A 27,315-nucleotide genomic window follows, 5' to 3' on the forward strand; every position below is an offset into this window, starting at 1 on the left:
GGCTTTTCTGGTGGCTCAGATGGTAAAGAATCTGCCTGTCAATGCAGGAGACGTGGGTTCCACCCCTGGTTCAGAAAGGTCCTCTGAAGGAGGAAATTGCTACCCACTCTAGTATTCTTACCTGGGAAATCCCACCGACAGGAACTGGGGAGGATACAATCCATAGGGTTGCAAAAGAGTCAGGCACGACTTAGCGACTAAACAAAAACAACTTTAAATTTATATAGACACATGTTCCTGTGGCTACTATATTGGATATTATAGGTTTACAGGAGTAGATGTCAAAATAAGGATAAATTAGAAAGTATAATGGGAAGTATTGCATTAAGAGTACAATATGAAATAGGAAGAGATGAAAATAAAGAGTCTATACACACATGTTTATGTGATAAAATAGACGCTCATGTTAAGTGTGAAAAGAATGGATTAGGTGATCAAAACATGAGAAGGTGATATTATTAGGAAATGAGGAAATTTAAATAGCTTTATTGAAAATGATGGAAATTATTTACTTGTACTTAGACAATTCAGACAAATGCATGTTTAGTGGAGCAATGAAGAGAAGGCTCCAGATGATGAGGAGTCACTCTGTCTCCAGTGCCCCATTACCATGCCCTGAGATTTAACTGGCAATGAAAGGGTGTCTGTGAACATGTTTTTCAAACCATGAAGTGAAAAATCAATTTATCATTTTTTTTCCATGCCTCCTTAAGGACTGTGGACAAGGATTCAGTTCATTTACATTTTTGACATCAGAAAAGTTGCTCAATTTCTTTGGACTATACCTGTAAAATAAGGTGGCAAAGAGCAGCCAGATCTATCCAATCTGTGCAAGGGACTTCCACAATTATTAGAGAAGAAGAGGGTCCTTCTATACCATTAATTACAAAAAAACTGTAAACTTCATGGGAGCACCATTTATGTCATAGTCTTTGTGAACTGTACCTTTTGAAATATGCCATGTGCAAGTAACACAATTGTGCATGATATTCCTTCATAAAATAATTAAAGAGATCCCTGACAATCCAATGGTTAGGACTCCACACTTACACTGCCAAGGACCTGGGTTCAGTTCCTGGTTGGAGGACTAAGATCTGCAAGCCGAGCTGGATGACCAAAAAAAGAAGAAAAAAAAAATTTTTTTTTGGAAGATTGTTAGACATTTTGTTTTATTAGGCAATATACTGTTCTTAGGCACCATGGATAGAAACAATCTTTGACACTATCATTTATACAATTTATGGGATTTTATTAAACAAACAAAGATGGCATTTGCCTGTCTAATTACAAGTACAATAAATCCAATTGAAAGGATTCTTTCTTCACATTCAACTTTTGAAGTCTCTACCAATTATAACTTGGTAAAATTTTCAAAGGTATCTTGTTATAAAGCTGAGTAAGTCATCTTTCAGAATATTTGAGTAGGGAGATTACAAACTGATTGAAAAATCACAATCTGACCTGCCAAGCTGTTACCCTTGGCAAATTTTGGGTTTGTGTGTTTGTCTTTAATTCTAAGCCGACATCGTGAAATATGGAGTTTTACATGAAAATTCTAATTTCTAAGTTCCTTTGGAAAGTGAGTGGAATATCTATCAACACAGAGATGAAATTCTTACAGGTTTATGCGTGCTAAGTTATTTCAGTCGTGTCCAACTCTTTGCGACTCCATGGACTGTAGCCTGTCAGATTCTTCTGTCTATGGGGTTTTCCAGGCAAGAATACAGGAATGGATTGCCATTTCCTTCTCCAGGGAATCTTCCTGACCCAAGAATCAAACTAACATCTCTTACGTCTCCCTTATAGGCATAGGCAGGAAGTCTTTACCACTAGTGTTTACAGCACCACCCCTTTAAGATGTTAGTGTGACCTCAGACAAGACCCAGCCTCCACTGAGTCTTCTCTTGCTGACAATGAGGCTGAGTTTGCATTGTTAGTTATTACTGTGCTTTTGCATTTCTTGAAGAAAAGAAATAACTCTGTAGTATCCATATCTTTATGAAAAGTGGGGGAAAATAGCCTAGGAAGGGTGTGTGATTTTTCTTTTTAATACCCAAGGCAGTTTTTATTCTTTAGTTCTATTAAATATTTAAATTTTTGATCTTTGCAATAGATGTTTTCTGAGTGGCTGTACATTAAAAATTGTATTGAACTGGTTTTGTACTTTTAATCTACTTTGTATTGATTTAATAAGAGTGAGGGCTGTGTTAGTTCTTTGTGGATCCCTTCAGCATAGTTCCTAACACACAACTAATAATAAAGCAAATATTTTTTAATTAATAAATTTGAAAGGATGAGTGGATGGCCAAGAAAAGCTTGCAGAATAAAGAAGCATCTAATATATTTTTATTTAGGCAAGATGTTTTGTACTGTTTACCATCCTTGAGGACATTGAGCCAGCTTCAAAACCATTATTTAATACTGAGAAGTAATCATATTTCATCATATATCATCAATCCATGCCTAGCCCACCAAAAGAAATATAATATTAATAATCTGGCTCACTGCTTCCATTTTATGGTAACAGCTACCAAGTATTGCTAACCAAACCTTATGAAAGAAAGCAAAGATTAAACAAAAAGTTCTGAGAAGTCAGTAAACAAAATGATTCTATACAGTATGCATATACATGTATATAATTAATATGTAATAGTTATGCATGTAGTGTATGTAACTTATTGTTTTTTATTAATAATAAAAATGTGATGAATTTCTTTTTAGACAATTTTTGTAAATAACTTACAATGCTCTTTTAAACATGCAGATTACTTATTGAGCATCAGTTCTGTATAATCCTAGCAAGCCTAAAAGCAGGATTTGGACAGAATAAACTGGCAGTAAATATTCAAAATACCAGGGAAACCAAATAGGGTTAATCACACCATATGTCTCAAGGCAAACAACTTACAACTTTCTTTCTGTCTATGAAATTGTCTTAAAATTCCTTTATATGTCTGATACAAAAATCAAACTATATGAACCTTGAAATTATTATAATTTTAAAATACTGAATCTTTACTTAAAGATTCACTTCACTTTAAAATAAATTTGAGATGTAAACCTTTATGTCAGTGTTTATTTTTAAAACAGTTTTGCTATAAAGGCTATTGGGATTCTGTTAGGTAACTACTCTTTATTTAACTACTATCTTACTAAGTATTCAGTTCAGTTCAGTCACTCAGTTGTGTCCGACTCTTTGCATCCCATGGACTGCAGCACGCCAGGCCTCCCTGTCCCTTACCAATTCCCAGAATTTACTCAAACTCACGTCCATTGAGTCAGTGATGCCATCTAACCATCTCATCCTCTGTCACCCTCTTCTCCTCTCGCCTTCAATTTTTCCTAGCATCAGGGTCTTTTCCAATGAGTCAGTTCTTCACATCAGGTATTTCAGAAGTTTCAGCTTCAACATCAGTTCCTCCAATGAATATTCAGGACTGATTTTCCTTTAGGTTGGACTGGTTGGATCTCCTTGCAGTCCAAGGGACTCTCAAGAGTCTTCTCCAACACAGTTCAAATGCATCAATTCTTCAGCACTCAGCTCTCTTTGTCGTCCAACTCTCAAATCCATATATGACTATTGGAAAAGCCATAGCTTTGACTAGATGGACATTTGTTGGCAAAGTAATGTCTCTGCTTTTTAATATGCTGTCTAGGTTGGTCATAACTTTTCTTCCAAGGAGCAAGTGCCTTTTAATTTCATGGCTGCAGTCACCATCTTCAGTGATTTTGGAGCCCCCCAAAAATAGTATGTCACTGTTTCCACTGTTTCCCTATTTATTTGCCATGAAGTGATGGGACCAGATGCCATGATCTTACTTTTCGGAATGTTGAGTTTTAAGTCAACTTTTTCACTCTCCTGTTTCACTTTGATCAATAAGCTCTTTAGTTCTTTGCTTTCTGCCATAAGGGTGATAGCATCTGCATATCTGAAGTTATTGGTATTTCTCCTGGCAATCTTGATTCCAGGTTGTGCTTCATTCAGCCTGGCATTTCGCATGATGTACTCTGCATATAGGTTAAATAAGCAGGGTGACAATATACAGCCTTGATGTACTCCTTTCCCAATTTGAAACCAGTCTGTTGTTCCATGTCCAGATGTAACTATTGCTTCTTGACCTGCATACAGATTTCTCAGGTGGTCTGGTATTCCCATTTCTTGAAGAACTTCCCACAGTTTGTTGTGATCCACATAGTCAAAGGCTTTGACATAGTCAGTAAAGCAGAAGTAGATGTTTCTCGTAACTGTCTTCCTTTTTTATGATCCAACGCATGTTGGCAACTTGATCTCTTGTTCCTCTGCCTTTTCTAAATCCAGCTTGAACATCTGTAAGTTCATGGTTTATGTACTGTTGAAGCCTGGCTTGGAGAATTTTGAGCATTACTTTACTAGCGTGTGAGATGAGTGCAATTGTTTGGTAGCCTGAGCATTCTTTGGCATTGCCTTTCCTTGGGATTGGAATGAAAACTGACTTTTCCTGTCCTGTGGTCACTGCCGAGTTTTCCAAATTTGCTGGCATATTGAGTGTAGCACTTTCACAGCATCATCTTTCAGGATTTGAAATAGCTCAACTGGAATTCCATCACCTTCACCAGTTTTGTTTGTAGTGATACTTCCTAAGGCCCACTTGACTTCTCATTCCAGGATGTCTGGCTCTAGGTAAGTGATCACAACCTTGTGATTATCTGGGTCATGAAGATCTTTTTTGTACAGTTCTTCTGTGTATTCTTGCCACTTCTGCTTAATATATCTTCTGCTTGTGTTAGGTCCATGCCATTTATGTCCTTTATTGAGCCCATCTTTGCATTTTCTTGAAGAGATGTCTAGTCTTTCCCATTCTGTTGTTTTCCTCTGTTTCTTTGTATTGATCACTGAGGAAGGCTTTCTTATCTCTCCTTGCTATTCTTTGGAACTCTGCATTCAAATGTGAATATCTTTCCTTTTCTCCTTTGCTTTTCACTTCTCTTCTTTTCACAGCTATCTGTAAGGTCTCCTCAGACAGCCATTTTGCCTTTTTGCATTTCTTTTTCTTGGGGATGGTCTTGATCCCTGCTTCCTGTAGAATGTCACAAACCTCCATCCTTAGTTCTTCAGGCATTCTGCCTATCAGATCTAATCCCTTGAACCTATTTGTCACTTCCACTGTATAATCATAAGGGATTTGGTTTAGGTCATATTTGAAAGGTCTAGTGGTTTCCCCTATTTTCTTCAATTTAAGTCTGAATTTGGCAATAAGGGGTTCATGATCTGAGCCACAGTCAGCTCCCAGTCTTGTTACTGTCGGGATACTATCCCAGTATCTTACTAACTATACGTATTTTTAAGAATAGAGAAAATATATAAAAGACAAAACCCAGTTTAAAAGAGGTGCTTATGCATAAAAAATATCCTGAGAGTTATATTACTTTGTTTCATTTTATGTTTTCTGGAGAAATGAAATAATTAAAAAGTGGTTCTGGTAGTTCTGTATCAGTTAATCAGGAAGTGTCCCAGAAAGACATATAGGAGGTAAGAGATTGTTTTCTAACCTTGGAGCTGCTCAAGGCAGTGAACAGAATTGTAATGTTCAGCAATATTATGCATTCTCCAGCTTTTTTCAGATTGAGGGAGCTTCCCAAGTATAATGGCACATGTAACTCATCATTTGGCATTTTTGCAGCCCAGTGAGAAGAAGAAAAACAGAGCTGGGAGTTTTCTACAGCTGAGGCCAAAACACCCCTGGAGGCCCTACAGCATGCTTATTTCCGGCATCTATAGAGCCTGTGTTTGCCAACCACTTTTATCACCACCTCACCACTGGGTGTTTTACTGTTTTGCTGGCTTGCAGCCCAATAAAGTTATTTAATGATCATTAGGAAAAGTAAACAAAATAATAAGCTGATTTTCTGTGGTTGTCAGTACAGGTAAATGTTTTTCCTGTAGTTGTATTTGGCATTCTTTATGATTTTTAAATCACTGAATGAAGTTCTGAAAAGGTCTTGACTAAAAATCTCTATGATTTCACGGGGTACAAATTTCCTAAAATCTATGAAAAAAAATTTATTACTTTTTTCTGCACTCACCTTTTTTAAAGTATAATTTTACAACTTTTGTTTTTGTTATTTGTGGTCTGGATTTTAGGGTAGCACTATCTTTTAATTCTATACTTTTAAGGATTTTAAGACACAGTGTATACCCATCAGTCAAATAACGTATGTTTTCAAAATACCATGTTGTCTACATATAAATAAATATCATTTGCAGTCCTATAGTTCCTACTTTTACTATTAACTTATTTAATATCTTATATTTCATTATTCTTACGTTAGACCAAAATAACATTTTAAATTACACAGTATATTTATTGTATTCTTTTATACTTGTGAAATGAATTGATACTCTTTATAGTTAAATTATTTTTCCTTTTATCTATTACAGGCTGAAGAAAAGGCTCATTCAGAGGTAACCTAGCAGCCTTTTTAGCTATTTTCGATTTCATTTAGGATGAAATGAGTAGTTCTACCACCAGAGGGCTCTGTGATACAACCCATAACTCCAACACTGCCGCTAGAGGTGACCCAGCAGTGATAAACAGTCTTGGATATTTCGTCTTAAAAGAAAGTGAAACTTAAGTTTTTAGAAGCAACCTCTCTTCTCACATTCTAACTTGGAGTCTTAACTCAGCACCTATTAAGTTGTGTCTAGTAGTAATCACTTAGAAACCTTTGATGAATGAATAAATGTGTGGTCTCTTCCCGCACTGCTGTGAGACCAAGCACATGGATTGGGGCAAGCATTAAAATGAGGCACTAGACCTCCACAATGCAGTTTACCAGCATTTCAGTCCATCTATTATTTGGTCCCAGTACGTTTCTGCTTCTGATCACTTGGTGTCTAGTGCAGTATGTTATTCTAATCACACACTTCACAAGTATTTCATTACAATCACATACAGATCAGATTGCAACCTGGAGAGAACATGCTTTTTCTTTCCCTTTGTTTGAAAGTTGTCCTTCCAAGCAGAGCAGAGGGACTTTAATTAGGCCTTTATTCAGGATGTGCTAATGACTATTTGATTGGTTTTACCCTGAGCAGAGAAAAACGCATTGGCAATAGCCTTTGCAAAGTAACTTTTCCCTTTGAAGTTTTGTTTTATCAGTCTTCTAAAGTTTGTATTATTTTACTTTACAATATTTACAATAAAATATATTTTACTTTCTATATATATTATCATAAAAATATTGAGAAAGTGTAAATTATTCCAATTTTATCTGTATAATTGCTGGACCAAAGAGTAAATACAGTTTTGAAAAACCTAAATTATTTATATCATGGGGACATGGCGAAGCTTCCTACATTGATCGTAATATGTGTAGCTACTAAGGTGTACAAGTACCACACCTATTTGTCATATTAGCAGTTATCCACCTCCACTTTAATTATTTATACCCATAGTGGATCATTTTCTTTAATGATTTACATTGGTTTCAGGTTTCTTGGATTCTTAATTTTAAAGCAAATATAATCATGTAATAGAGAATATTAATTTGAGAAATGTTCTTTGGACTTTGTACTGTTTCAAGAATAAAATAGATGCCTCTAGAGCTATTTGTGGTCATCATCATTTAAATGAGCCCAAATTCTCTTTGGATCTGGGTGTGTCTTTTTTTTAAAGTACAGGAATCAAATGGAATCACATCTGCTGAAATTATGTAAATATCCCCTGTCTCTATTCCCAATTTAAAATTTAGTTCTTTTTTAGAATCTTTGAATGTTGACCATCATTTCTTCTCTACAAAAATCTAATGAGTAGGAAAAAATAGGCACTTAATGAACTGTATTAAGGATGTTATTTTAAACTAAGATAGTGTTCTGAAAGTCCAACTGCAACAATAGCAACTTGTTTTTGAAGAAATGAGAATTATCAGGGTAGAATGTTTGACATCTAAGCAATTAAAATCCCTTGAGACCAAAAGTGTGTTTGTAAACTTTAGTCTCAGATTCTTGTAAACATTTTAACCTTACTAATCACTGTTTATATTTCATGGCATCATGAGACATGCAGATTAAACTGTGGAAAGTACTGAAACTTCAAAATGATACATACTCTCACGTTTTTTTGGTTCACTTTTATTTGAGTATGGAGTTAACCAAAAAAGGAAAACATTTTAGCATATTTTTGTTATTGGTTTATCTAGCCATTTACACAGTCTTACTGATTTTTCCCCTTTTTTTCCAAACTACGGATAATCTATAAAGAGATTCTGCTTGGAGCTCATAGTAACTCACTGAATAAATGACATCATAATAAATATTTGAGAAAGCTTCTCTAAGTGTTAGTAATGAAAACTCCAGCCAATAAAATTATTTTCAAGTATGGAATCATTAAATGTTGAATTGTAGCTAACTTTCAGTGACTGTAAGAATATTCTACAGCTTATTAGTACTTGCCAAAATATAGGAAATAAAAATAAACATACAAAAATGGGTAGAAAATGAAAAAGACCCAGAAAATATATGTATGTGTTTAATTTTTAAAAAGAAAAGCTTTTATTACCATAAATTTCTAGAGGTAAAAGGACCAGTAGATAAAGTGAACTGATTCTGGATTCAAATAGCAATGGCAAATGATCATTGAAGTAAATGACAAGTGAACAAATAAGCATCCTTTAATGTGCCAATTTGAACTTCAGTTGTGAACATAGGCACTTGCCTTTCTTCTTATAAGTGGCATTTAATTGTTACTGGGTAGCCAATTTTCACATTTCTTTAAGTTTTAGAAATTGGTGCTGATACAGTGGTATTAGAATGAACTAATTATAGTGTTTGCTTAAATTCGTAGTTTTAAGTTAAAATCTACTTTTTGATTTGATTTTTTTTTGATTTGACTTTTTTTAATTACATTCAGCAAATCCATAAACTACGGAGAGAGCTGGTTGCATCACAAGAGAAAGTTGCCACCCTCACATCTCAGCTTTCAGCAAATGTAAGTCACTTTTAATTTTTTGACATATTAAAACAGATGTTTATATAGTAAATGGGATCATTTTAGTAACAGGCTCACAAGCATTAGATGTCCAAAATGATACAAACTTAAGTTCCTAAATCAGGGGACTGTGCCCACTGGATCATAGCATCTAAATCCAAGTTGATGAGGAATCAGAATGTGGTTAAAATGGCTTTTTGTTTCTTGTAGGTTTGAAACATTGGTAACATCTAGAAAGCTTATTTCTTTTCTTATTTCTTATTTGTATCATTCCCCATACATAAGGCTTTCTTAAGCCACAAGACAATGAAGGGTTCACAGTGATTGACCATGAGATTAAAAAAAAGCATGCATTCTGCCTCCTTCAGCATAATTTATTGAACAATTAATGGAACATCCAATTAATTCTCAAAAATTAGATTGGTCTGAATTTGGGTATCTTAGCTGTATTGTAAATGAGCTGTAGTTCTCTCAGAAACCTTGGTAGCCTTCTGATAGTTCAAGGAGCCGAAGATAGCAAAAATGATGGTGTTAAAGACTCCCAATGATACTGACACTTACTGAAGATCTTTCAGGGTGCCAGGGGGCACTCAGAGTAGACGCGGATGTCCATGAGGACGTGTGGCGTGTGTGTGGGCCTGAGGAACAGTGGTACTCGACGCAGCGGTGAGGGGAGAGGAAGCTCCGGCTACTTTGCCCTGTGTCCTGACACCTTTGCTCAGCATCAGGCTGCTCACCCCCACCAGGTGGCTTTGGGCCGGTTCACTGCCTTACCCCTCTCTGTTCTCCCTTGAGTTTTTCCATCTCAACAAAGCTTGGCATAGCGAAAGTGAGCAGGTGCAGGCCCATTGCGTATGATTTAAATAAGAGGGATTTTCCTTCCTCAGTGTGTAAGTTAGTTCCTTCACAAGGAGTTCATCTTGGCACTGTATTGGAATTGATTTTGTCTTTTTTTAACTTTGAGAGAAGTTTGTCTGCAATGAGGAAGGCTCAGTAACTGACCCTATGCCCTGGATAGTTAAAGATACAAACGTCTTGAATGATTAGTCAGAGTTTTATTTTCTTTTGTAAATCTCTCTTGCATGGACTTCTATACTCAGTTATTAGATTAGTACATTACTGCTATACATAATGGAATTTGGGCTTTTACACAGTGATATTTATACCACTTCTCCACTTTAAAAGTAATACAGTTGACCCTTAAACAACACAGGTTTGAACTGTGCAGGTCCACTTATGCATGATATTTTAAACTCCTCACATAAGTGGATTCACACATTAATTATCTGTATGTAAATGGACCCACAAGTTCAAATCCATGTTGTTCAGAGCTCAACCATACACCATACATGATTGGTTGAACTCTTGAATGTGTAGTTCAGATGCGGACGGCCAACGTAATACATGAGCATTCATGGACTTTGGTCCTGAAACTAATCTCCCATGGATACCAAGTGACAAATGTACATGTATATTGTATTAAAAAGAAAAACAAATTAAAATAAGCATTTAATAAAAGACATATATATTTGTTTTTCCCTCTGAGACTCCCATTTCCATTCATGGTTATTGATTTCTTGTGTGTCCTTTCAGCATTGTTCTTCTATATACTCATGAATAAATACATATATATAGTTCAGTTCAGTCACTCAGTCGTGTCCGACTCTGTGACCCCATGAATAACAGCACACCAGGCCTCCCTGTCCATCACCAACTCCCAGAGTTTACTCAAACCCATGTCCATCGAGTCGGTGATGCCATCCAGCCATCTCATCCTCTGTCGTCCCCTTCTCCTCCTGCCCCCAACCCCTCCCAGCATCAGGGTCTTTTCCAATGAGTCAACTCTTCGCATGAGCTGGTCAAAGTACTGGAGTTTCAGCTTCAGCATCAGTCCTTCCAATAAGCACCCAGGACTGATCTTCAGGATAGACTGGTTGGATCTCCTTGAAGTCCAAGGGACTCTCAAGAGTCTTCTCCAATGCCATAGTTCAAAGGCATCAATTCTTCAACACTCAGCTTTCTTCATAGTTCAACTCTCACATCCATACATGACCACTGGAAAAACCATTGCCTTGACTAGATGGACCTTTGTTGGCAAAGTAATGTCTCTGCTTTTTAATATGCTATCTAGGTTGGTCATAACTTTCCTTCCAAGGAGTAAGTGTCTTTTAATTTCATGGCTGCAGTCACCATCTGCAGTGATTTTGGAGCCCCAAAAAATAAAGTCTGACAATGTTTCCACTGTTTCCCCATCTGTTTCCCATGAAGTGATGGGACCAGATGCCATGATCTTAGTTTTCTGAATGTTGAGCTTTAAGCCAACTTTTTCACTCTCCTCTTTCACTTTCATCAGGAGGCTTTTCGATTCCTCTTCACTTTCTGCCATAAGGGTGGTGTCATCTGCATATCTGAAGTGATTGATATTTCTCCTGGCAATCTTGATTCTAGCTTGTGCTTCCTCCAGCCCAGCATGTCTCATGATGTACTCTGCATATAAGTTAAACAAGCAGAGTGGCAATATACAGCCTTGATGTACTCCTTTTTCTATTTGGAACCAGTCTGTTGTTCCATGTCCAGTTCTAACTGTTGCTTCCTGACCTGCATACAGGTTTCTCAAGAGGCAGGTCAGGTGGTCTGGTATATATATAGTACACACTTGCAAAGGCTTACACACACACACACACACAACCGATGGAAGGAACCAAGTTCTAACATAGGAGGACGGTCCTGGGGGACAACTCAGCGCCACTGTTTCAAAGGGTAACAAACATTTTAAAAACATGTGAGCCATTGACTACCTACCACTTCTCTCAAGTCATGCATGCCACACTGTTTTCACTGATTTGTTTTCCTGACTATGGAGTATGTATCCTCAGCTGAGCATTGATATAACCTTCAAAACATGAATATAGTTTCTTACAGTAAAAAAACAAAACAAAACAAAATGAAGTATTTTTTTGTGCATAAAGCAGAGATATACAGAGAGAATATAAACAGACATCCAGCATATTTTTGATAATAAAATGGTCATGGAAGAAGGGAGAAATTAGGGGGAAAAAAATCTATATTGTCTCCCTAAGGGGCAATAAAGGGAAAAAAAAGTAAGAAACACAAAACTAGAGAAGGTAGTGCCAAGTACATAAATTTGTTTAAAAAGTGCTAGTCTTGGAAAAATTATCCAAATATCTCCAGCCTCTCCTGTCCACGTCTGTGTTATCAATAGTAGTATATTTTACACATGGGTGGAAGCTTAATCCTATTTTGTATGTTATCCTGTTTTTATGTCATAATACATTTTAGAAATACTCTCAAATCATCTCAGACCCACCCAAAAACCTGTACATAGAACCTTTATTTTGTTTAATAGTGAAAAAATTGGAAATGGAAATGTTTTCTTAATAGGTCCATGGATAAACAAATTCTGATACATACATACATACCATGGATGATAGCTATTAATACACACAGCAACTTGAATGGATCTCAAGTGCATTAAGCTGAGTGAAAAAAGTCTGACTTTTAAAGGCCACATGCTATATATTTCCATTTATTCAACATTCTCTGATGACAAAATTGTATTGATTGCCAGGGTTTAGGAATGGTGATCACCTCTCTCCTGAGAGGTGGGTATAAAACTAGGGAGAGCTTGGTGGTGATGAAAGGAGGTTCTTTACATGTGTGAATCTGCATATGTGTACCAATAATGAACTTCTGGCTTTGATATTACACTATAATTATATAAAATGTAACCACTGAGGCAAGCTGGGTAAAGGGGTACAGGAGTCCTCTGTACTCTCTTTGAAACTTCTTGTGAATCTATAATTATTTCAAGTTAAAAGATCAAACACCTAAAGACCTATCACAATTTTTAAAAGAGATGTCTAGTTTTTAGTTTCTTGCAAATTTCTATCTTATTTCACCATTTAGTGTTTTTTTTATTTGGTGGTAATATGTGTTGTTAAAGTTTTTTACCATCAGATAAATGTATTGCTGAAACTGTCAGAAGATAAAAGTCAGGAGATTCAGGTAATGAAGATATGCATTATCTTCCAATCTTTTACAAAACAGCTTATCAAAATTCACTTTAAAGATATTGCAGTAGCGAAGAACTTGTATAAGTGGATGAATTCATCAATGTTTATAAAATAATTTTAATGCCAATCCTATTTTAAACATTTAATAATTTCATAATTACTAGGGGTGGAATCTTTATGTCCATTTGTATTTTTAAGGATATAATCTCCTTTACACATTCAGAAATTTGAATTATTTATAAGGTACAAACTGTCTTGAACTCATTATCTTCAGCATCTAGTTTAAAATGTCACTTTAGATTCAGTGCACCATTATGAGTCCTCAAAGGATTTACTTGAGAAAACACTTGGCTTTTCCTCAGTTCTAGGAAATGCTGCATTTGAATTTCATTCAAAGTGTACTTTACTTCATTGCCTCTGAATCAGCATCTGTTGATGTATGTAATATATATGCATACATTTTAATATACTTGTATAAAAATTAATTATAAGACTGAAAAAAATTTCTGTAGAATTGCTTCAATATAAGTTGAAAAATGTTTACTCTTGTGCATTTCCTATTTGGAGGTAGAGATATGTCTTTTATTATTTTATTCAAACCACAAGTAAACTTTACTTTGTGGTTAAATGGGATCATTATAATGGCCATTGGTGTATAGAAGTGTAATAGCCATGATTTATAAATACAAGTTGCTATGTTTGGTTCTATAGAAATTATCATTAACTGTTATTATTTATTTAGTAGTCATTTTAAGATCTATTCAGTTTACTTAATATATGAATAATTCTGTCAGGACTTAAATGTTTTTCCTAAATTTGGGATTTTTCTTTTTTTTTTTTTTTTGGTAATTGATGTATCAGATGTTTGGACCTGGCATTATTATATTTATATGGAGTCCACACAGTAATCTGTGTTTTAATATTTAAATTGGAAACATCTGCTTCTCTACTAAAATGTCTTTCTCCCCTTCGTTAAAAGGGGCACTGGTAAGTCAGAAATATATTTGGTTATCTCATCTCATTTACCTGACAGAGTATAACCCACATCCAGTGGAAGGTATGCTGAGCCTACCCAGCAATTTGTGCAGGTCTCTGAGCAGAGTGGAGAAAGCCCTAGGAAGCCTCTGTTTAGAGATGTGTCCATTAGGATGTCTGTAGAAAGGAGAGGAGCAATGTGGGCCAGCGCTGTTGTCTGGCTTTCTTTGAATCAATACCCCGCCATTGAACAGGAGCTCCATAGTCCACACGGCCCCCAGGAATGAATGGTCGTATCAGACAGACAGCCAGTTGCCTCTCGCCCACAACTTCTTAAAGCCAAGCCAGGTGGGATGCATTTGTTTGTGTCTTAATGTATTTTCTTACAAATTTCAGCCCTTAGATGATCTGGAAATGGGCACGAAGGCTAGTTGTTACTACTAGCTTTCAAAGATATTGCTGAATGAACTTGTAACCAAAGAAAGTGCTTTGCCTTTCAGCACATAATTCTTTTAACCAAAAATTTCTCAGGTTTTATTTTGCTTAGGATTGTGCCCTATTTCTTTGCTCTATTTAATATTTTTACATAATCAGGCAGTTACTTTTGTTTTTCTGCATCTCGTTTAAGAAAAAATATTTTGCACATAATTAACAATGACAAACTTTGAAGGGATTATTACATATATATTTTTATATGTATATATATATATGAAACCTTTATGATGTTTCAGAGTCATGTATATAAAATCATCTATACATAGCTACCTACCTATCTATCCCCATATACATCTATGTAAAGAGTATTTTTTATTTTATTGATGGGATGTTGTTGAATTCTGAACGAACAGATGCAATTGCAGGCATTTTTCACAATGATATTCCATCTTATTGTTTAGTACCACAATTCTTTACATGTATATTCAGATTATGTTATGTGATTCCAAAACTAAAGACAGTATGTATTAAAAATTTATCCTTTAACTAATATTCAGTCTTGTCTGTTTTATTACCTTGACAGACGTCACCCAATACAAGCAGGGAATATTCATTAATCAGTTCAGTTCAATTCAGTCGCTCATTCGTATCTAACTCTTTGCGACCCCATGGACTGCAGCATGCCAGGCTTCCCTGTCCATCACCAACTGGAGCTTGCTCAAACTCATATCCATCAAGTTGGTGATGCTAACTAACCATCTCATCCTCTTTCATCCTCTTCTCCTCCTGCCTTCAGTCTTTCCCAGCTTCAGGGTCTTTTCAATGAGTCAGTTGGCCAAAATATTGGCGCTTCACCTTCAGCACCAGTCCTTCAAATGAATATTCAGAACTGATTTCGTTTACGATTAAAACGTTTGATCTTCTTACAGTCCAAGGGACTCTCAAGAGTCTTCTCCAACACCACAGTTTAAAAGCATCAGTTCTTTGGCACTCAGCCTTCTTTATTGTCCATCTCTCACATCCATACATGACTACAGGAGAAAACATAGCTTTGACTAGACAGACGTTTGGTGGCAAAGTAATGTCTCTGCTTTTTATTATACTGTCTAAGTTGATCATAGCTTTCTTTCCAAGGAGAAAATGTCTTTTAATTTCATGGCTGCAGTCACCATCTGCAGTGATTTTGGAGTCCAAGAAAATAAAGTCTCTCACTGTTTCCGTATCTATCTGCCCTTAATACACTAATGCAATTTTACTCTGATTTGAAAATTATGCAGCTTCTAAGGGAAAACTCAGAACCCTGTAAACTATGATTAACAGTCCCCCTAAAAATCCAAAATTTTTTTAAAGTCAATATTTTATAAAGCTTTTCAGCTAAGATATATTTTCCTATAGTTTAATCCGGTCTTATATTTTCTTTTCTCTCCAATAAGGTGACAAAGATTATCACTGGTAGAAATTCCTTCCTTTATTTATTTATTGTACTGCCTTTCTATTAATCTAATTGGTGAGAAATTTACTGTTTATAATATTCAAATTAACAAAGCTATTGTGATAAATTAAGCCAAGGAGATATAACTTAAAGCAGCACTTCATAAGCATACTTTTAACATACTTTTTATTGAGAACAATATGACTCAAATTAAAATACTCTTTTGTAGCCAATTAAATGTTCTTGTAAATAATTAATGAGGAGAAATTCTCTAAAGATTAAAAATTGGTGTTCTAATGGTGAACATTTTATCTTCACTGACAACTACAACATATAAGCAATATATTGCTCAGATGGTAAAATGAACTAATTTTCTATAAGACGATACATTCAAGGACTTATAGTCCAACAGCTAAACCTTACAATTATTTGAGAGACTTGAAACTTTTCAGTGTTGTATAGAATCTTGCATTTCTTTTGGTGAATATTAGCAAAGCTTTTCTATTTTAAAGGAAAACAAGCAATTTTAGTGTTAGGATTTAGTAACCCATTTTATCTTCATAGCAGAATTATTTTTAGCAATTTAAACTAGAATCAGCTCTAATGGTCACCATAGACAAATAAATTTTAAATCAGATAGAGCAGTGCTTTACAGTATCTTCTAACTCCTGCTTACACACCACATGTTTGAATCTGAAAACACAGTGTTAAGCAAAAGAAAACCGTCACCAAAAAAATCATGCCATGTGATTTCACTTGGAAAGTTTAAAAATAGGCCATGCTAAAACATAGTGTTTAGGGATTCAGGTTCAGGTGGCCAAACTCTTTAAAACAGAGGCAAGAACATAATTATCACACGAGTCACAGTAGTGGTTATCTTTGCAGAAGGCAGAAAGGACAGAGATGAAAAAGGGACAAGGGAGTATTTCCAGATCTTTAAATGTCTTGTTTCTTGACTTGGCTGCCAAGTGCAAGAATGTTCACTGTGATAACCCAGTGGGCTGTACATGTTCCTTTTTTCACTTTTAACATAATGTGAAGGTTAAGTACAAGAGAAAGTGAAACATAACCTTATGCCAATTTCTGAGGGTAATGAGTCTGATGTAATGACCTTCCTTGTCATTGGAAACATTTTCAAGTATAAGATACTGTTCTTTAAAAAAAAAGATTATTTATCCAAATAAACCTGCTAACAAACCTTGGAGTACCGTTAAGGTTGCGTGTATGTGTGTGTTTGAAAGAGAGAGAAAAGAGGCGAGAGGGAGAAGGGAGTGGGAAAAGAATAGATGGGAGTTTTTTGGGTTATTTTTCACATTTTTTTATTCAGTAGAGTTGATTTACAGTGTTGTGCCAGCCTCTGCTGTACCACAAAGGGACTCAGTTTGACACATATAGACATTATTTTTTACATATTTTATATATATATTTTCCCATTGTGATTTATTAAAGGATATTGAATATAGTTCCATCTTCTATACAGTAGGGCCGCATTGTTTATCCATCTATATATAATCAACTATATATAATAGTTTGCATCTGCTAATTCCATACTCCCAGCTCTTCCCTCCTCCCACCCCCTCAACTTGGCAACTTGTGTGTTCTCTATGTCTGTGAATCTGTTTCTGGTTTGTAGATAGATGGAAAGAGAGCAGAATTTTACACGTGGACTGAAGATTAATTGCATTTTCTACAAATTATTTTTCTGTATATTACAGTGTCTGAAAAACAAAGACATCCCAGGATAGACTCAGAGCTAGGAACAAAGATACTTTTGTATTAATATCATCCTGTTAATGGAAAGGACTTGTACATTCTAGCTGTTACCAATAAGGGAATAAGCTTCTGGCTGTTACTCATAATGAAATAAACTTCTGGTGCCCTAACTCTTAGAACTCCTGTGATCCATTTGATATTAGATACCTCAGCCTTTCAGATCTGGTACGGTTACAAAGCACTTTATTTTAATTGCGCCCTCTCACTCCTTTCTATTTTACCTCTCATATACTAAATTTCTCCCATACATAGTTTATTATAGGTGGAAGTTGTAAAATATTCTATACCTGAATCTTTTATGGATGCAATAAAACTCAATCACATTGAGACAACATATATGTGGTTCTGCATCGAGCCCCAGTGAGAGGTTGAAGCGTGTCTTCATGCTTGGTATTCTGTGGTTCAAGCCGTTGCACAATGGTGTGTCAGGAGAAACTGGACTATTTTAGAGCTATAATAAGATTGTCAAATATCTCTTAATCATAAGAGTTATGGTTATGCACTGCACTGTGTATAATTCTCTGAGATTTAAAGGAAAACCACAGAAATTTAAATAAAAGAAATTAAATAAAATTTAATAGACTGAATATCATCTCTCATTGGCCTACCTACACTTCCAAATAAAAGCCCTTTTTATTGAAAAGAGTTTGGAGGGTGAAGACAACTCTTTTTGATTGAATTCTTTGTAAGTAGGAAAAAAGGAAAGATAATGTTAGAGCTGTCAGCAGATGTCTGACACTTGGAGGAAGCATCATTTCAACAGAGGAGCTAACTATCTTCAAAGGTCATCGTGCAGGTATAAAATGTGAGGAACATTCGTCCATTGACTATTGCAGTGACTTCCTCTTGGGCTTTGAGTCTAAACACTTGGCAACTCAGAACTTTCTGGTGGGTGTCAAATCCTCTATGATGTGCAAGTTAGAAGGTGTTATTATTTGCAAAATATCATTCTCTTTCAGTAGTTGAACTCACATTACATGTCAGGACTGAAACATTGATTTTTAAGCTGAAGTTTAGAAATAATAGATGAAGATTTGTGTTAAAGGAAAGTCAGCACTGAAAGCCAGCTGTGATAGTCATAGTACTTAAAGAATAAGAATACCTGAAATTAAGCATTTTGGTAAGGTGGTGGGTTTCCATCCATCCACATAAGGTTCTGACATTTAAGATATGTTTCTTTCATTTTGTTCACAGGCTCATCTCGTAGCAGCTTTTGAAAAGAGTTTAGGGAATATGACTGGCCGACTGCAAAGTCTAACCATGACAGCGGAACAGAAGGTATGTTCAGGAATTGCCACTGGGGCTTGAGAGAAGGCAGCAAGTTGCATAGATGTTTAAACAACACTCGAGATGCAGCTCCTTAGAAGGACTAGTGAAAGGATCCATCCTAAAGTATATTGGGACTATGACAAGAGGATACCTTTTCTTTTCAGATTTTAGTTTAATGACTTATGATTCAGATTAACCTATATTTGAGTGTGTGCACACACACACACACACACACACACACACACACACACACATTCTTTTAAGGCAGTCTATTATTTTACTTCTGATAGGAACTATTGAAAGAGTACCAAATATTAAGAAACAAGAGATGAGTTACAATATTCTAGGAATAATTGATAATGCTGTTGACAAGAATTGTGTGCTGACAAGAATTTTCCCAAATTCATGGTCTATAAGACCATATTGTAGACCATATTGTGGTCTGAGATACTCACAAAGAAGGCCTAAAATGGAGGTTAGGATCTTTTTAAAGTAAGGGGACGTAGGTTCCAGTATCCATGGGGCAAGATACAGTCCTGTGTAACTGGGGAATAACAAGGATGTGTTGGCATCTGGGGATGCTGTTTTTGAAGTAAAGCTAAGTTACAACAAAAGCTTTAAAATAAACTTAAGGATTTTACAGATTGGGAGAAGGAGCACTTAAAAGAAAGAAACAGAGAAGTTGGTTCATAGAGGCAGAAATATCAAAAAGGTCCACGCTAGACAGAAACAATCTGGACACTTTCCACATGATGACCAGTAACTTACCTCTAGTCATGAATTTGGTGACCTTAATCTGAGCTTGGATGAGGGTCTAAAAAGTCTCTAAAATTATGTAGAAATATTTTTAAAAATCACATATGTGTATAATGTGAGAAGATGTCCATGGTTTTCCTCTAATTTTCAAGGAAATCCATAATCCTAATTTTGGATAATTTCATAATCAGTACCTATATCTGTCCATGAGGATGGCTTCAATTTTGGCTTCAGTTCTATAAAGTATGGTTTGGCTTTAAAGAACTAGTGTGTGTTACTGAGTTTTATCAGTTTACCACTTTTTTTTAAAGTTAAAAAAAAGGTGAACAGTTCAGTTAAACCAAAAGAGAAAATCAAATATGCCTATAGATGCCTGGTATGAATTTAAAACTATATTCTGCTTGCCCTTATCTTTCATTCTCCTATTTTATTATCTATCCTGCCCATGAAAGAGAACATCCTCTATCTCTGTCAAGTCTGTTCCAAAAGAGAAGATAACAAACTGCTTTGATCATAAATACAAATTTTATCTTAATCTTTTGGGAGGATACATATTTACCATTTCACTAAATAATATAAAAACTCAGCAAACAGGATTACAAGGCCTTTTTTAGGGCAGCTTAGTGGTAATGATTATAAATGTTAGAGTCCAGTAGCCTTGTTTAAATCTCGGTGAGGTCTGCCAAGATCTGTAGAATCTACCTTTCCTAACTCTCAGCTTGATCATTTTAAAAGTGGGTGTTATAATATGTACCTCATAGAATCATTATGAGGAGTAAGGGAGATATTATAATGATTATAATGTATCACAGGCAGTGAATAATCAACATATGTTACCTTTCTTGACATTTTTCTTTTTTCCATTAAAAAATGTAAGGTAAATCAAATTCATCACTGGCTATGTGCCAGGCATATTGTTAGAAATCATGTATAATATTTAAGTGTCAGTATCTTTAAGAAGTCAAAATTGATATGTTTTGCCTTTGCATATTTCCTTCATCTCTTTTATATTTATAGGCAAAATTTCTCATGGAAATCAGAAATATATACATGTATATTACTTTATAATGTCTATGAAAAAGTTCTAAATATTTTGCAATATATCTCTATACTACAAAGAATTATATAATTGTTTTCATATTATCCTTGAAGTAATATTGCCAAAATTGTAAAGCTTTCTCAGAATATATATCATAATGTCTGCAATTGCCCTTGACATTTTTTAACTGAAAATGGAATGGTTGCTCTTTTAATTGAAAGCTATATACCCAAAAAGCAATGTTCATTTTATTAATATTGGGTTTTTTAACATTAACATTAGCATTATATTTTATTAACCATGTTTATTTTATTAATCTGAGATTATAACTTGCTTTTTTCCCAAAGTGGTTTTAAGAATCTTCTAAAATTTATTGGGTTTTGATATAGCACAATTCAATGACAGAATCTCTTGAAAACCAGTAGAGGAATATGTAACAAGGTGCTTACCTAGGTAATTACTGCCCCAAAGTAGTGATTTATTGAATTGAATTGATCTCAAAGAAGCTAAGGCACAAAAGGAGATTTCTTAGAATGTGTAGTTTTCATTTTCTGACCAGGCAAGAACATAATTTAGATTGAAGAGACACACTTACAGACACTGAATTCAAGGACAAATTTATTGTAAAGTTTCTTAAATTGAGGTCATGAAATAACAAAAGACAAAACCGCTGTTCAAATAGGCATTTCTCTAAAAGCTGAGGGCATAACATTTAGTCATATTTCAGTAAAGCCATTTCTTCAGGGAGCTAAGATAAAAGGGCATATTACTCTCTGGTGATCCAACAATCCCGAGGAAAAAAGAACAGATAATATAGAGCAGAGGTTTTGAAACTCTGTTCTAGAATTCCAAGGCTCCTTTGTCCATTTAGTCTTTCACCAAAGTTGTGTTGAACTTCTTTTGTGTATGAGACACTATTTTACCTACTGAGAATTCAGCAGTGAAATACAAACACACATACACACACGTCCTAGTTAATAACTGGTTATAATATAGAGTTCATATTCTAGTACATGATAGATTATGATAAAAATATAATGTCAAGATGTGTGATTTCAGATGAAGATAAGCACCACTGAAAAATTTAAAGCTGAGAATCAGAATGCTGTACTGAGAAGCAGGGTGGAATGCTTAACACGTGGAGAACTAAAAGCCAAGATGGTCACATGTGCTGTGTTAGCTAATTAACAAACAGATGAACCACACTAACACTAACAAATCCAGACCCCTGCTTCAGTGTGGGATTTTTAATAATCATATGGCATTAATATCCTGAAAACTGTATCAAATTTTTATTAGAAATATCTCCCTTGAATAGTGTTCTAAGTTTCTTCCTCATTTCCAGATGCCAAGTCACACTGATTCTCTTGCCAAATGTATGTGCCAAAACACCGCTTTTATATATGTGTAGCCTGGTTAAAAAAAGGAAAAGACATGTATGAATAACTCAGGAGACAGAAAATTATGAGGTACACTTAGAAATATAACAGGATGATGCCCTGACTGTTTTCACAGAGAACCATTGCATTTTCATACTAGTTTGTTTATAATATTATATAGTTACTTATGTTTAAAATTTTTATTGAAGGATAGTTGATTTACAATCTTGTATTAGTCTTAGGTATACAGCAAAGTGATTCAGTTATATACAGTTATATAACAAGTTACATCTATTCTTTTCTAAATTCTTCTCCCTTGTAGGTTACTACAAAATAGTGAGTATAGTTCCCTGTGCTATATGTAGGCCCTAGTTGATTATTTATTTTATATAGGTAGTGTGTATATGTTAATCCCAAACTTCTACTTTTTCACTCCACTGCTTTTACCTTTAGTAACCATAAATATGTTTTCTATGTCTGTGGATCTACTCACACTAGTTTTATAAATGAGGTGGCACGCAAAGGACACATGTCAGGCTCTGGGTGGATAAAAAAAAAATCAGGAGAGATAGAGGAACCACAGAGGAAGGAACACCATGGGAGTGAAGGGCAAGGGGGGAAATGATAGGACACATTGAGGGAAAGAGAAGGATTGTGTAGGGAGATGTGGAACCAAGGCCTGAAAGATATCTAAGGAATTTGATCTTTTGAAGCAAAAGTTTTTGACACTAGACTAACAAGATAAAAGATAGTTAATGAAGGTAAAAACCTAACTACATTTTCCAGTAGTTTAACAGCATTTCTGATAGTTGCCAAAAGATCAAGCTTCCCAGATAGTTCAGTGGGTAAACAATGCACCTGCAATGCAGGAGACACAGGTTCAAACCCTGGGTTGAGAAGATCCCCTGCAGGAGGAAATGGCTACCCACTCCAGCATTCTTGCCTAAAATATTCCCATGGATAGAGGAGCCTGTCAGCGTAGTCTAAAGGGTTGCAAAAGAGTCAGACACGACTGAACACAAGACAAGATTCACATGTTATAGAAGAGTAAGTCTATAAATAGGAGTGGACATCCCAGATGGTGCTAGTGGTAAAAAAAAAAAAAAAAAAAAAAAAAAAACCTCCCTGCCAATGCAGGAGACGTAAGAAATGAGGGTTCGATCCCTGTGTTAGGAAGATTTGGAAAAGGGAATGGCAACCCACTCCAATCTTCGTGCCTGGAGAATCCCATGGACAGAAGAGCCTGGTGGGCTATAGTCCCTGGGGTCACAAAGAGTCAGACATGACTGAAGCGACTTTGAATGCATTCATGCATAAGTAGAAGTAATTAAGATAATTGTCAATAATGTTTGCCTGTACAGTAATATTATTTCTAGGTATTGCCTGATACCTACTGCTCAACAAATTGTAATAGTAACATAGTTTGATCAAGAATTTTATCTGGATTTCAGACCCTTGTCCCTTGACTAGTACTTTTCTACCAAGATTCTTTAAAAGACTTAAGATCTAATGCCCTGAAGCGTTGTGATGAAACAGTATCTTTTCATTGCATCTAAAGTGGCACTAACAATGTACCAGCCTTGTCAAAATTGAAAAAAATAATGTCACACAAATTATTATTCAGGATTTTATTTTCTTGTACTACAATAAAGGTCATCAAAATGGCAAGAATTCTGCAAATCTATATTTTTATGAATGAAATTTTTATACAGCCTGCTGTTTTGCTGTCCTTGAAAATTTACTAAGGCTATGTACTCACTGATAATTAAAAGACTTCCAAATCACTTCTTTATATCTAGTGCCAGAGCTGATTAGAACATATATTAAGGTGTGCTAGGTTAGTCTTGTTACAAGGTCAGAGCACAACAGAGGAATATAGTTTTGTATGAGTATTGGAGCTCAGATATTGATCTTTATGCTAAATGTAATGTCTAGGGTTTGCTTATTCTCACCTCTGTGAAACTACTTTTTTTGATAACTAGACGAATAGACACTTAAATACTAAAATAGAAAATTCAAAAGCAACTCTCTGAAAATGGTTAACGTAAAAGCTAAAATTTTAGTTGAATTGGGTATTTACATTAATTCCTCCTAGCTCAGGTTAAAATATTTATGTCTAGAAATGTTTTTCTAAAAATTCATCACTAGACTCAGAAAATGCATTCATTAGCCTTTTAGGGTGCAGCATAATTTGAATCCAGAAGTTACTTATAGATTCAAGTGACTTAGGCTACTGGGGTTTGATGATTTCAGTTCACTTAGAACCAGGAATGGCCAGATTCATTTGGTAGAAAACCTCATGGTATTTCAAGACATACACAAGGGAATGGCAAGTAGGACATGTTCAAAGAAACTACAGCTAGATAATGTATAATTAATTGTGTCAATATGGGGAAGCGAAAGGCAGGTTTAGTGGGAAAATTTTAATAACCTTGCCTAGAGGTTCCAGTTGGTTGATAAGATTTGTTGCCAAGCCATGGGATTCTCAACAAGGCCTGTCCAGGAGAAATTTGGAAAGAAGTCAGATAGTTAGGAAATTAGGTTGGAAAAACACCAAGTAAGGTTAGTATTCTGACATAATATTTGATCATTTTATTTTGAAGCATTAAAAATCTGACCATGATAACTTGTTTTGCCTCAGAAATGTGTACAGAACAGTTAGAAGAGATATTGACTCCATCTAACCTCTTTTACACAAGAAATTGTCATAGAATACTGAAATCTTAAATGACAAGCTTGTGTTTGAGGCATCATTCTCTTGAAAGGCTCATTATATGTAAACAAAATTTTAGTTCAGTTCTCACATTTTAAAGTATCAGTTTTGAAAAGTGGGAAATATATACAAAATACTATCTGATCATCTTATTCCCAAGACCCTCTGCAGAGTTACTCTAGGGGCAGTCTTCTCTTTGGTACCTAATGAGCGGAGTAGGAAACAGAAAACTGCTGAATTGGAGAAATAGACTTCAAATTCATCTCTTGATGCTATATATATTTTCCAGGTTCTTTCTGAAGGCTTAAAAGGGATCCTCAAAACTTAGGTATCTTCTATTAAGTCACCTTTAAAATGAAAAGAATATGTTAATATATTTCAGATTATCAAAGAATTTTATAGTTGGATATCTCTGGAACTCACTTCTAATTATTTTTCTCATTCACTCTCCCTTGCATCGCCCCCCCCCAAAAAAAAATACAGAAATCATAGTTGTACTTAGAGGCAATGTTGTAAGTTCCATGAATTATAGACGTCTTAGAAAATAAGTAGCTTAAAAAATGTGAAAAACCAACTGTAATCATAAAGGGGAAAGAGGAACACTAGAAGTAAACTATTAAAAAATTGCTGTCTCAGTGAAGTTTTGAAATGCTTTATATTCATTTCTATATACTTTTAAAAAATGAGAAAGAAAAAACGCACTTTGTTGCCATCCAAAGGACGTATTCCAGTGATTTAGATATATTGAGACTTTTGTCTTTTAATGAATGATAAGGTTTCGATGTTTTTAGTATATGGCATCTATTTGATGAGACACCCTCTTGTTAAAATATGCAGTAGGGTTGAATTGTTTCATCATTCTTTGAAGGGAAGAAACATCTGTTTAATGAAGACCAGACATTTGAACAAAATCATTCTAACATTTATTGAGATCAGATCGTAAGTCAGATGTAACTCTTCAACAACTAACTACACTCAAAGCATTAAATGGTCTGGACATATAGAGAAGGAACCTTTTCATTTTTGCTCAAAAGAAAACTAGTGTCATTGTGTATAAAGATACTTCACCATAGTCCTTAAGGGTGAAGAAGGATATTCAAAGCACAGGAAGCAATCACATGGAAAGGCTAGTTTGAGTTATGGTGAGGTTGGGTCTCATTAACAGAAGTAAGAAAAAAGGGATTTTTGCAGATATGGAGAGATAACTAGTTCAGATTTGAAAAGATTATCAGTGTAGAATTTAGCTATTTTGTTTTTTTAAAGTCAATGTGACATTTTATAGGTACTTGCTTATACTTACAAAGTTTTCCTGAGGAAGTATTGAGTTTGGCTAAACTAATTTTTCATAGATGTGATTTTCCCATATATATGGGAATATTTCTTACATAGTTATTCTTGCTCTGGGCTTACTGTGCCACCCTGAGTGATAACTACCCTGCCAATAGCTGTTGTTTTAAAAAAGATAATTAAGATTTTAGAATGTGATCACATTCTTTAGAATGTGATCATCAGTTTTCTGAAAAAAAAAAATCAATATTACCTGAACATTCTACTTCTAATTTAAAAAAATAATAGTTTCTAGAAGAGACTTCTCTAGAAAAGAATAAAATTTGAAATAAATGAAATAAGTCAACCAACCCATAAAATTAAGCTAAATTTTTAGACATTTATATGAGATTTAATTTTCATTTTTTCCTCTTTTAACCTAAAGGCAAATGTTTTAGCACTGTTGATTTTAAATTCAAGTATGAAAATTGAGTTTAATTAACATTTAACATCCATGCTAGTTGTAAAATTACTTAAATTATGTGATTCATTAAATATGCACTATAAGTGTTGTTTTGTGAATATATTTCTGGTAAAAGCAGAATGAATTTCCAGTAAATATTTTATCACTTGGGAGATTTATTTTAAATGGGAAGCATATTAAATTTTGGTAAAATAATCTATTACTAGTTGGACAAGGGGCAAAATATAGATAGAACTTGGAGAGACTGATAAAATATGACAAATTGTGTTAGACACAATTTTTGTCACAGTATTGGTAATTTTCATACACATATTCTTTTTCCTTTATGACAAATAAATGCAAGTGAAATTACAGTCAAATATTTGAAGATCCATGAGTGAATCCAGGAGGTCACTACTGATTTTCTATTATGAGGTTCTTTGATTTATAAGCTATTAAAAGTCTATAAGAGGTTTTTTTTTTTTTTTTTTTTTTTAATGCCTGTCCTCTAGGAATATGCCAGATACTCAGGGAAAATACATATATGAGGTGTTGAGTATTTATGCTGAACTTGGATATCATTTCAATTAGCACCATCCATCTTTTTAAAAAAAAAAGTGTTGGAGGCTGGAATAGCCCTTGGACATTCCCATGTATGAAGCAGTTTTCTTCAATGGCACTTATCATGACCCTGCTTTTTTTCATATATACTGGGAGACGTTAAGTAGGGATAAACTGCTTACCACTGAGTGAAGAACTCAAGTGCAGTTCTTTGACTTTCTGCCAAAGATACTGGAAAAAATGGTGAATGACAA

At 34.8% G+C, this 27,315-nt stretch overlaps 1 protein-coding gene across 5 annotated transcripts in view; it reads left to right on the forward strand.

Annotated features, from left to right (window-relative positions):
- Positions 1-27,315, forward strand: part of NAV3 (neuron navigator 3) — an 888,057-nt gene that overhangs the window by 811,063 nt on the left and 49,679 nt on the right. For all 5 annotated transcript variants that reach the window (XM_065934132.1, XM_065934129.1, XM_065934130.1 and 2 more), the window contains 3 exons: positions 6,419-6,442; positions 8,889-8,966; positions 18,810-18,893. In XM_065934132.1, coding sequence (XP_065790204.1) covers positions 6,419-6,442; positions 8,889-8,966; positions 18,810-18,893 — 186 coding nt within the window. The remainder of the gene's footprint in view (positions 1-6,418; positions 6,443-8,888; positions 8,967-18,809; positions 18,894-27,315) is intronic.

The sequence above is a fragment of the Muntiacus reevesi genome, chromosome 4 (genome assembly GCF_963930625.1).
Source record: "Muntiacus reevesi chromosome 4, mMunRee1.1, whole genome shotgun sequence".
NCBI classification, from domain to species: Eukaryota; Metazoa; Chordata; class Mammalia; order Artiodactyla; family Cervidae; genus Muntiacus; species Muntiacus reevesi.